This window comes from Oncorhynchus keta, chromosome 26, assembly GCF_023373465.1.
Source record: "Oncorhynchus keta strain PuntledgeMale-10-30-2019 chromosome 26, Oket_V2, whole genome shotgun sequence".
Taxonomy (NCBI): Eukaryota; Metazoa; Chordata; class Actinopteri; order Salmoniformes; family Salmonidae; genus Oncorhynchus; species Oncorhynchus keta.
The window spans coordinates 27089529-27102127 of NC_068446.1; the positions used below are offsets into that span (position 1 = coordinate 27089529).

At 38.7% G+C, this 12599-nt stretch overlaps 1 protein-coding gene across 2 annotated transcripts; it reads right to left on the reverse strand.

The window, feature by feature from the left end:
• Positions 1–6299: 6299 nt before the first annotated feature.
• Positions 6300–9477, reverse strand: LOC118359180 (MOB kinase activator 3A-like). 2 transcript variants are annotated; one of them, XM_035737517.2, is made up of 4 exons: positions 9292–9477; positions 7757–8309; positions 6877–7079; positions 6300–6680 (listed from the first exon to the last, which is right to left on the reverse strand). In XM_035737517.2, the coding sequence occupies exons 2-4, from the start codon at positions 8172–8174 to the stop codon at positions 6651–6653; spliced, it is 651 nt and encodes a 216-aa protein (XP_035593410.1). In that variant the 5' UTR covers positions 8175–8309; positions 9292–9477; the 3' UTR covers positions 6300–6650. The 2 variants fall into 2 exon arrangements, with proteins under 2 accessions (XP_035593410.1, XP_035593409.1); XM_035737516.2 differs by having other exon boundaries at positions 7757–8216; positions 9292–9476.
• Positions 9478–12599: the final 3122 nt, after the last annotated feature.

Genomic DNA, 12599 nt, shown 5'->3' on the forward strand with positions numbered 1-12599 from the left:
CTGGGCGAGAGTGTATTGCTTTAATTTTTTTACGTTTTTAGTAATTTAGCAGACATTTATCCAGAGCAATTTACAGTACATTATTCTTACAATAGCTAGGTGGGACAACCACACATCACACGTATAGTAAGTACTCATTTCCTCAATGAAGTAGTTATCAGAAAAGTCAGAGCTAGGAGGAGTCAAGTGCAAGTGTTGTTTAGGAACGTTTTTTACTTTTTGGTGAGGAGTGGGATTATTTAAAACAAGGGTTCCCAAATATTTTCACACAAGCTCCCCCCTTCCAGCATTGGGGAACATCCCACGTCTATTTCTATGGGCGCAATAACTGTTCATGACAAAAACTGTTCACACCCATCATGTTTATTTCCTGCAATTCTACACATTTTGTCACAGGTGCAGAGAAAGTTTAGCAGTTTCAAAGTTAATTTTCTTGCAATTCTATACATTTTGCCATGTCCAATGTGTATTCATGTGATATTTGTCCTCACCAAGTACAATGCTATCTTGTGAGTCGTGATTTAGCATCGACACATTTCAGAAACTGCTGAGGTGATACACAGCCAATCAATGTTCTCTCACAGCAATGATAATGAAATAACTCTCTCTGAGGATATTTATAATAATTGTTATTATTATTGTTATCTTCCCTGTTGCAAGTTAAGCCCAAGCAACATTGACACAATGAGTAAAAGAGTGATTGCATTTATTTTGGTCATGTGCAATGGATTGCTGTCTCACAATGTTTAAAACAAGCTTGAGCAAGTTCTAAAAATTGGTCATACATATACTACACTAAAAATATTTGATATGTTCAAATTCAATGGTTGTGCAAAATATGTTGAATTATTGCCATGACCCATACTTGTAGGTCATGTTCATTCTATTGTTTACCTATTTGTTACCAACTATAAAGTTGCCACGAGAAGCATGCTTTGTGCTAGTTTTCTTGTAGGGCTTGTGTAATGGGACATTTAAGATGAATGAAGTTCATATTCAGTTAAGTGATTATTAGCACATTGCAATATACTTTTTCTTTCTGTAATACTCATGGTTCTGTTTGTGCAAGGTTGATGGTTACTAGACTTGACAGTTCTATCTGCTGATGGTGTTGGCGCCAGTCCAAAGGTGCCAGTTATGAGGACACACGGGTTATTATTGTATTCTGTGAGACTGTGGTTCACTTCCTTGTGTTGTGTCTTTTGTTATGTTTACAGAATGTGTGTGATATAATGGCCTGCTCAGAGATGGCTCGTTAGACATTATTCTATGCTCCCATGCTGGAGGTTGTCTCCCTGTTGCAACTTGTATTAAAACAGGTTGATCTTTGTTTGACTTTACCAAAGACGGCTCTCCTTTTTGTTTCACCTGGAAATTTCCTTTACAGCTTCTTCATGAGGGGAGGAACATCTTGTGTGACTGTTTTCTCTCTCCTTTCCTCTCCCTGGGCCCTCAGTGTATTTTGCCCCATAAACTTTGGCCTTAAACTGCAGCGAACATTACGCAAAAGGCTGTGCTGCTACTCAATAGGGCCAGGACCACATGACACAATCCCAAGTTAGGTTGGAAAACAAACCATGGGGCTGAGGAGGGACACTGTTTCTACAGGGTAACAGTAGCAGCCTCATTCCTGAATGAGTTTCAAAATCAATAACTACATCCTAGTGTAGGTAGTCTTTTAGAGGGGATATTTCTGCCTGTTCACAGATTGGCTGAGTTCAGGAGGTGTGGCTTACAGGATGACAATAACAATGGATTGCATTTATATAGCACTTTGTGTTCTACAGTCATACAAATAATTTTGGTATTTTTTAGGATCCCCATTAGCTGTTGCAAAAGCATCAGCTACTCTTCCTGGGGTCCACATGAAACATGACATAATACATAGTACAGAACATTATTAGTCAGACTGAAATAAATACATTCAAAGCATCACACATAGCCTACATATCACTACATACATATACTATTTAGTTCTAATATATAATACAGTGCAAATTACAATACAATATATATAAAATGTATGTCTCTTTACAGTCCCCTTTGTGCACCAAGGTGTTCTTTTATCAGTTTAAAAAAAAAAGTTTTATTGCTAGCTTGAGTTACCTGGGGTGGCAGAGAGTTCCACATAGTCATAGCTCTATTTAATTCTGTGCGTTTCCCAGCCTCTGTTCTGGACCTCGGCACTGTGAAGAGACCTTCCGGTTGCATGTTTTGTGTTGTACCAATTAGTGTCCGAACTGTGTGTCAACTGCTTGAACAGAGAGTTCGGTACTTTCAACACATCAATAACTTGCACAAATACCAATAGTGATGCAGTCAATCTCTCCTCAACTTTGAGCCAGGAGAGACTGACATGCATGTTACTGACACTTTCCCTTTGTGTACATTTAAGTGTGGCAGGGTAGCCTAGTGGTTAGAGTGTTGGACTAGTAACCGGAAGGTTGCAAGTTCAAATCCCCGAGCTGACAAGGTACAAATCTGCCTGTTCTCCTGAACATGCAGTTAACCCACTGTTCCTAGGCCATCATTTAAAATAAGAATTTGTTCTTAACTGACTTGCCTAGTTAAATAAAGGAAAAATAAATTAAAGTGCAATACATGCTGCTTTGTTCTAGACCAACTTCAATTTACCTATGTCCTTCTTTGCCACACATGACCACACAGCTGGGCAGTAATCCAGGTTCAACAAAACTAGGTCCTATAGTACCTGTCTGGTCGACTGAGATGCCCAGAAGGCAGAGCAACGCCATATTATGAACAGAACTCTTCCCATTTTAGCAACCATCGAGTCTAAATGTTTTGACCTTGACAGCTTGCTACTGTATCTAGGGTTACACCCAGCAGTTTAGTCTCCTCAACTTGTTCAATAACCACATTATTCAATAATAGATCTAAACGAGGTTTAGCATTGAGCGAGTGATTTGTCCCAAAAATTATGCTTTTCATTTTTGTAGATATTTAGCACCAGCCTATTGATAGTTACCCATTCTAAAACTGACTGGAGTGCTGTGTTAAGTGTCTCAATTATTTATTTTACTGTTGCAGCGGACGTGTATACTGATGAGTCATCTGTAAAAACAGAAAACAATAATGGCCCTAGCCAGCTGCTATGCGGTACACCACACTCAACTGAATTTGCATGAGAGGCTTCCATTTATGAAAACCCTCTGACATCTATTAGATAGATATATCTCAATCCATAAGGCAGAGGATGCAAATCCATAACACCTATGTTTTTTCATCAATGCGTAATGATCAATGACATCAACAGCTGCACTGAATTGTAACAAAACAGCCCCCACAATCTTCTATCAGTCATCAGTCATTTGTGTCCAGTGCCCTTCCCTATAAGCATGTTGAAAGTCTGTTATTTTGTTTTCTGTAAAATAACTTTGTATTTGATCAAACATTTTTTTCCAAAAGTTTGCTAAGCTCTTGTAACAGGCTAATCATTCCCTCCCAATCACCTGAGTGATGTATGACTGACATGAATCAGAACGCTCACTATACATTAACATCCAGCTGTCTGTACAATGACACCGTTTTTAATGTGTAGTAGCTCACAACAGTGACATAACTAATTAATTTAAACAACATACTTACAGTAAGTACTTACATTATATAGACATACAACTACAGTAATAACTGTGGAGGAATTAAAACCAAAACAAACATGTAAGTGTGTCTCTTGTGTTTTGTTCAGGGGGGTCTACATGTCCACTAATGTATATGTGTGTATGTATCGTGGGTGTGGGACAGCACAGTTTATTGAAACGAACTACACGTTTTAAGCTAAATCATATGTTATTATAGTAAGTTGTAGGTACCAGAGACAACACATGATACAGCCTGCGGACCCAATAACCTCTCCACGAAATTCCCACCAGGGAAATGTACAATTGCTCAAATGTGCACTGAATGGGGATATTATTGGTCAGCCCACCCCATATCAGGGATCATCAACTAGATTAAGCCGCAAGCCGATTTTTGGCAGATGGTCAGAGGTCCGGGGATGTAATTACAAATCATTTGTAGACAGCGAATTGACCACAAGAAGATCATACAGATATACCATTTGACTAAAACCTAATCATTCCAAACCTTGCATACATTTGTATACGATCACATACATTCTATTTTATTGGTCACATACACATAGCAATGTTATTGCGGGTGTAGCGAAATGCTTTTAAGAAATATAGGAGCTAGAAGCAGAGCTGCTCTATCTGTCGATGCCATCTTGCACATGTGCAGTTGAAGTCGGAAGTTTACATACACCTTAGCCAAATACATTTAAACTCAGTTTTTCACAATTCCAGATATTTAATCCAAGTAAAGATTCCCTGCCTTAGGTCAGCTAGGATCACCACTTCATTTTAAGAATGTGAAATGTCAGAATAATAGTAGAGAGAATGTTTTATTTCAGCTTTTATTCTTTCATCACATTCCCAGTGGGTCAGAAGTTTATATACACTGAATTTGGTAGCATTGCCTTTAAATTGTTTAACTTGGGTCAAATGTTTTGGGTAGCCTTCCACAAGCTTCCCACAATAAGTTGGGTGAATTTTGGCCCATTCCTCCTGACAGAGCTGGCGTAAGTGAGTCAGGTTTGTAAGGCCTCCTTGCTCGCACACGCTTTTTCAGTCCGGCAAACACATTTTCTATGGGATTGAGGTCAGGACTTTGTGATGGCCACTCCAATATCTTGACTTTGTTGTCCTTAAGCCATTTTGCCACAACTTTGGAAGTATGCTTGTGGTCATTGTCCATTCGGAAGACCCATTTGCGACCAAGCTTTAACTTCCTGACTGATGTCTTGAGATGTTGCTTCAATATATCCACATAATTTTCCATCCTCATGATGACATCTCTTTTGTGAAGTGCAGCAAAGCACCCCCACACCATGATGCTGCCACCCCCATGCTTCACGGTTGGGATGGTGTTCTTCGGCCTCCAAACATAATGGTCATTATGGACAAACAGTATAATCCTTGTCTCCATGTGCAGTTGCAAACCATAGTCTGGCTTTTATATGGTGGTTTTGGAGCAGTCTTCCTTCTTGCTGAGCGGCACTTCAGGTTGCTGAGCGGCATTTCAGGTTATGTCGATATAGGACTCGTTTTACTGTGGATATAGATAATTTTGTACCATTTTCCTCCAGCATCTTCACAAGGTCCTTTGCTGCTGTAATGGGATTGATTTGCACTTTTCGCACCAAAGTAAGTTCATCTCTAGGAGACAGAATGCGTCTCCTTCCTGAGCGGTATGACGGCTGCGTGGTCCCATGGTGTTTATACTTGCGTACTATTGTTTGTACAGATGAACGTGGTACCTTCAGGCATTTGGAAATTACTCCCAAGGGTGAACCAAACTTGTGGAGGTCTACAATTTATTTTCTGAGGTCTTGGCTGATTGCTTTTGATTTTCCCATGTCAAGCAAAGAGGCACTGAGTTTGAAGGTAGACCTTGAAATACATCCACAGGTACACCTCCAATTGACTCAAATTATGTTACCTAGCCTATCAGAAGCTTCTAAAGCCATGACATAATTTTCTGGAATTTTCCATGCTGGAATTTTCCAAGCTGTTTAAAAGGCACAGTCAACTTCTGACCGACTGGAATTGTAATAGATTATTTCACTTATAATTGACTAACAATTGAAAAATGACTTGTGTCATGCACAGAGTAGATAACTTTCCAAAACGATAGTTTGTTAACAAGAAATGTGTGGAGTGGTTGAAAAACGGGTTTTAATGACTCCAAACTAAGTGTATGTAAATTCTGACTTCAAAGGTCTCTCTTTATTGTGCATGGGAATACTTTGGAAAAGATCTGGCTAGTCCAGATCAAATCACTTCCAACAGACAACCTTAACATAAAAAGTAACTTTATATTGCCTAAGGTGTCCTTAAAACTGTATTTCCATAGTACTAAGGTAGGCAGATATGTTTTTCATTTGAGTTATGGGGTATTCAACACTGAATGGACTTCCTGCTACAATATAAACTCAACCCTTTCACCAGCCGTATTTATGCGTGCTCCTTTCGCCACCTTGTGGACTAATTTAAGACCTGCATGACTGTTTTACTATGTTGATTGGCCTCACTCCACAGGCCTTGTTCTCAGTTATTTTACAAAACAACACTATTGAATAGATGTAATACACAAACAATATACCAGTTTGAATGTATATTCCGGAAAAATAAAAATGTATGACAATACTGCACGGCTTCGAACGCTGCTCGTCTAATCAGCATCAAAACGACCCATTTCATAATTAAACATATGACACTGAGTTTAGAGCAGGAACACGGAGTACATTTAATGTCTCCACATACTACAATCTTAGATATGTACAAAAACATATATTCATTTTAGATAAGAGAACAAGAACTAAATTACAGGACTGATTCAACTTTCTTTTTTTAAAGTAAAATCTCTTAATACTGTGCTCATTTTCTAAACATTTAAATGAAGAGAATGCCTTACAAGGTTCCTGGTTAGACAAACCTACATGGTTAAAAAAGATAACATTACTTGTTTATAAAAATAAAGACTATTTTAGATTTGGTTTCCTGTTTCAGTCTTCTATATGGGACGGAACTAGTCTTCAAGCTGGAATTTATCAAGTGGTCAATGGTGCTCCCTTAGTGGCACATCTGTGATGTCATCTCTTTCTGTAGGGGCAGGAGTGATGGCAACATTATGATAGCAAAAGTACACAAATGTGCTTGTAAACATCACAATTCTAGGGTGCAATATTGGCATCATAACTTCCCTTTCAGCTTCATTTGCAAAACAAACATGTAATATGTAAGAAAATATATGAAAATTACAACAAGACAGACAATTCAATCATTTTTTCTCACTCACCAGTGGCTCGAGCTCCTTGTGGTCTGTGAGGTTAAACTCTGTTACAAAGTAATAGAAGTGCTTGTAACAGGTGTTGACGTGGGCCTCTGCACCCATCTGGTTCACACGATCAAAGTGATGGATGTAGACGTGGACAAACACACGGAACAGGCGAGACAAAATCTTCTTAGCTACCTGCATGAAGGTCTTTGGGAAGGGAGTACCTTCAAAAACCAAACATAAGATGACAAAAAAGATTAAGACGTGTCCTCCTGTGACATGTAAAGTAAACACAAATGTGGTCATGCTCTCAACCTCATCTCTGTGGTTGGTTCAGTTTAATTGTCAGATTAATTCTCAACTTTAAATATTACATTGGGTGCAAATACAATTGGTATAAATATTCTATGTTTTTGTGAATCAAGTGAGGGATGTTATTTTCTTGTGTACTGGAGTATCACTTGATTGAGATATGTGAGCCTTGGAAATTACCACACCCAGGGCAGAGGATTCATATTTCCCTTCATCCATCAAGAATAGATGAAGTTATCAGTCTATCCTCTTACACTAATCTAATAGCATTTTAAAATGCATTCCTGGGGACATGTGTACATGCATTCCTATGTATACCCTACTGTAGATTGTGTGACCATTTCTAAAGTCATTGCTTGGCTGTTTCTACAGCTAGTCATACGCAAAGTTATGTGTGGTGGGAGGAAGTGAAGAACGGAAGGTTAAGAATTTCTGAATTATAGTAGATTAACTGATACAGCTGTTGCACTTTATAATGACAGAGAACTCAAGGAATTCAGCCCATGAAGATGATTCAGACCTATTTATCATCATCATGAATAGCCAAATAACAGATCTCATCTACATAGTTATCATTCTTTGTACATACCAACGTTGGTGGGGAAGATGTGCTCGTTGTTGATCTGTACCTCGATCCAGTCCATCAGCAGGCTCATGTATTTTGGGGCTGGCACGGCTGTGGGCTTCTTGTACTTGTGCTCGTCCTGCCAGCGGTACTCGTACTTGGGCCCTCCGGACATGACGGGGCAGGTCTGGTCGGTGCAGGAGTCGCTGATGGTGCCGTAGATGAGGTTGATGCGGTTGAAGAAGTCCACCACGTGAACAGCAACCCAGTCATTAAGGTCCTCTCCATGGGGCAACGCCACCGCCTGCTTCAGGTCCAGGCCTGCATTCAGAGACGCCTGGGCCTTCTTGTGCAGCTCAAAGCGCTGTGTCCCGGGCTCAAACTTACGCTTTGGCCGGAATGTCCTCTCCTTGTTGAAGACTTGCTTCAGGGCCATGGACATTGTTGCATGTGTCAGTTTGTTTATGTCTTAATGAATTATTTACTGGTTAGAACAAGGAGATATAAACAACAGTGGAGCAGTTATACAATGGTTGTATTTTTCTCACAGATGGTTTTGGTCCTGAGGCTGAAGGGTCTAATCAGAGAGGGGGGGGGGAATGATTGTGTCAGATTCACATATATTCCATATTGTCCAATTTAGCAGTAACGTGCAGTATTCAGTCTGGTGCTGCAATGCCAACAACGTAGGCCCACAATGTATTTATTGGTGGCGCTTCTATAAATCTGTAACATTTCACAAATCTGCATCACCATTAGTTTTGTTGTTTGGTACAAATGCATAATAGTGTAAGTGTTTGTGGTGTCTCAATCCATTATTGAAAATGAATAACAAATGTAAAAAAATCTACAGATTAATCAGTTAATCAAATTAATAAACCATATTTAACTAACCAAAATATACAACACATCTATGACTGCTGTCCAAAGAGTGGTAAATTCAAGGAAGTCTGTCCTCCAACATAACCTGAACATCAACTTCGAGAAGAATAACCCCAATCAGTTACAATGTTGCAAAGTGAGTATCGTCACAGAGTTAGTTCGTTACCACGTTGCAAAAAGTGAGGGTTGTTAGAATGTAGTTATAATTTGTTGCAAGTTATATGAGTAATTTCCTACTTTTCACAATACATTAAGGCCTGGTTCAGGAAAGCGAGATAGCATGTACAACCTAGCACAACTTTTTGAAGTGACCTCAGACAATAACGACATGTCATATATTGAGGTTATTAATATGACTATATCTAGCCAGCAGACAAAGTGGTCAGGAGCAAAAGTGAAACAAACTAAGTATAGAAGCTAACGTTTGTCCATGATGGATCCTAGCGGTAGCCGGAGCGCTGATGCTACGATGCTTCAAAGATGACCGCGCCAAGTTTATTCATGAGAGAAAAAAGGATACAATCGCACTTCTTGCTTTTCGCATGATAAAGGTAACCACAAACTACTCCTTAAAACATGTTATTCATTATATAATTTAACGTAGAAATAATGGGAGTAAATTGCTCCAAAACGCAACCACTTTCCCCGAACTTAGATAGGCTAACGTTATCACTTACTTGTTACGCTATAATGTTCCTTCCCTTGCTGTGTTGTCTTGAATATAATACACTTTGCTAATCCTTTTTAAATGTATAACAACGGTTACATTTTAATTAATGTATAACGTCAGTAGTTCTGAACATAGCGCTAAGTCTTTACTAAGGCAACTAAAATAAGCCCCTCCCTACCAAAAAAAAGAAGAAATAACAAGCACTTCCTCTGATTTTACGTCACTTTACACGGACCAAGCAGGCGCACATACAGTATTTCGTATGGAACTAATTGAGTTACAAAATAAACTGGATAATATATATAGATTAAAAGCAGAAGGGGCCTTTATTAGATCTAGGAAAAAATGGATTGAGGAGGGAGAACAGAATTAATCCTATTTCTTTAGACTTTAGACATTTCACTCTAAAAATAACACTATCCATAAATTAAACATTGATGGTGTTATTACAGATGACCAAAAATTAATCGCTAAATACTGTAGCAATTTTTACAGAAAAAGAAGTGCTGCTCATTGATAACTGGCGTCCAATTTGTCTTCTTAATAATGACTATAAGATATTAGCCTCACTACTTGCAAAAATAATTAAAGAAGTCCTGGATGCAATCCTTGATGAAACACAGTCTGGCTTCATGAGGAACAGACATATTTCTAACAATGACAGACTAGTATTAGACATACTTGACTACTCAGACCTAATAACTGAGGATAGTTTCATATTATTTTTAGATTTTTATAAAGCATTTGACACAGTATAGCATCAGTTTCTCTTCCACTCCCTTGAGAGACTTGGCTTTGGGGATTTTTTCTGTAAGGCTATTAAGACTCTCTATACAAATGGTAACAGCTCTATCAAATTGAAATATGGCACCTCACCTAGATTTGAGTTAAAGAGAGGAATTAGGCAAGGTTGTCCTATCTCCCCGTACCTGTTTTTATTAATCACCCAACTTCTTGCAAATTCTTTAAATAATAGCCTGTACAAGGTATTTCCATAGCTGGTAAAGAGATTATTATAAGCCATTCCCTCTATTGTTATTATAAGCCATTGTTTTAGATGCCATTCCCTCAGGTGTTGCTCTGTTATTCAGGAACGTGTCAAGACCTGACCCTCAGAGCCTACCTTCTATTGACCCTGTTGATCTTCTATTGACCCTGTTGACTCATCAGTAGGAAAGATTTGTTTCAACAACAGAGTGATACGATCCTTGTTTCAGCAGGATGTGGCATTGTATTCATGTAAGAAAATTGTGGCAAGACATCAGTAGATTTATAATTGAACACATTTATGAAGATTTTACACTATTGTGGAGAGATGTACTGCTTGGATTCTTTACATATGATAGAAATAAGCTGAAACATTTTTATGTAATTAATTTAATTATTCTTTTGGCCAAATTTCATATACACAAATGTAAATTTACAAACAAAAAAACAAATTTTCTCACCCTACAAAAATAAATTGAACTGTATTTTAACACAGTTAAATACTCTATTAACACAGTTAAATACTCTAACAAAAAAGCTGTTATAATTGTAAGTGTATGTATGTCCCTTAAGGTCCTTGTGTAATTGTAATGTGATATTGTACCCCCTAGCGCGATTGTCCATTGTATGTAGTCTATATGTACTTGTGTTCCCTCGTGTACTTTCTGTATTGATTTGTGGTTTGTAAGTCGCTCTGGATAAGAGCGTCTGCTAAATGACTTAAATGTAAAAGTTAATAAAATACATTAATTAATTAAAAAAACACACAAAAAACATACAGTATTTCGTTTTATATTAGTGCCGCGTTCAAGGATAGTCTGACCTCGGAAATGTGGACGTTTTTACTCGATAACTGGTGTACATAGCATGTGTATAACTAGGGCCAGTCTGTTAGCAAGTTGGACATTTCTGAATTTCCTGGTTGCAGTAACCTACCGGGGGTGCTGTTTAACAAATGTTAAATTGTGAAAGCAAAATGTGTTTACATTCAGGACATACAAACACAGTACACACACACACACACACACACACACACACACACACACACACACACACACACACACACACACACACACACACACACACACACACACACACACACACACACACACACACACACACACACACACACACACACACACACACACACACACACACACACACACACACACACACACACACACACACACACATCCATGGAACAGTTATTGACATACAATTGAAGTCTGAAGTTTACATACACCTTAGCCAAATATATTTAAACTAAGTTTTTCACAATCCCTGACATTTAATCCTAGTAAAAATGTCCTGTCTTAGGTCAGTTAGGATCACCGCTTCATTTTAAGAATGTGAAATGTCAGAGTAATAGTAGAGAGAATGATTTATTTCAGTTTTTATTTCTTTCATCACATTCGCAGTGGGTCAGAAATGTACATACACTGAAATAGTATTTGGTAGCATTGCCTTTAAATTATTTAACTTGGGTCAAATGTTTCAGGTAGCCTTCCACAAGCTTCCCACAATAAGTTGAGTGAATTCCTCCTAACAGAGCTGGTGTAACTGAGTCAGGTTTATCGGCCTCCTTGCTCGCACATGCTTTTTCAGTTCTGCCCACAAATTTTCTACAGGATTGAGGTCAGGGCTTTGTGATGCTTGGGGTTGTTGTCCATTTGGAAGACCCATTTGCGACCAAGCTTCAACTTCCTGACTGATGTCTTGAGATGTTACTTCAATATATCTACATACGTTTTCTGAAGCCATCTATTTTGTGAAGTGCACCAGTCCCTCCTGCAGCAAAGCACCCCCACAACATGATGCTGCCACCCCCGTGCTTCACGGTTTGGATGGTGTTCTTCGGCTTGCAAGCCTCCCCCTTTTTCCTCCAAACATAACGATGGTAATTTTCTCCAAACAAGTATGATCTTTGTCCCCATGTGCAGTTGCAAACCATAGTCTGGCTTTTTTATTGCACTTTTGGAGCAGTGGTTTCTTCCTTGCTGAGTGGTCTTTCAGGTTATGGCGAAAAAAGACTTGTTTTACTGTGGATATAGATACTTTGTACCTGTTTCCTCCAGCATCTTCACAAGTTCCTTTGCTGTTGTTCTGGGATTCATTTGCACTTTTCGTACCAAAGTAAATTAATCTCTAGGAGACAAAACGCTTCTCCTTCCTGAGCGGTGTGATGGCTGAGTGGTCCCATGGTGTTTATACTATTGTTTGTACAGATGAATGTAGTACCTTCAGGCGTTTAGAAATTGCTCCCAAGGATGAACCAGACTTGTGGAAGTTGATATAGAATGTTCAAGTATTCTCCGGTCTGCAACCCAG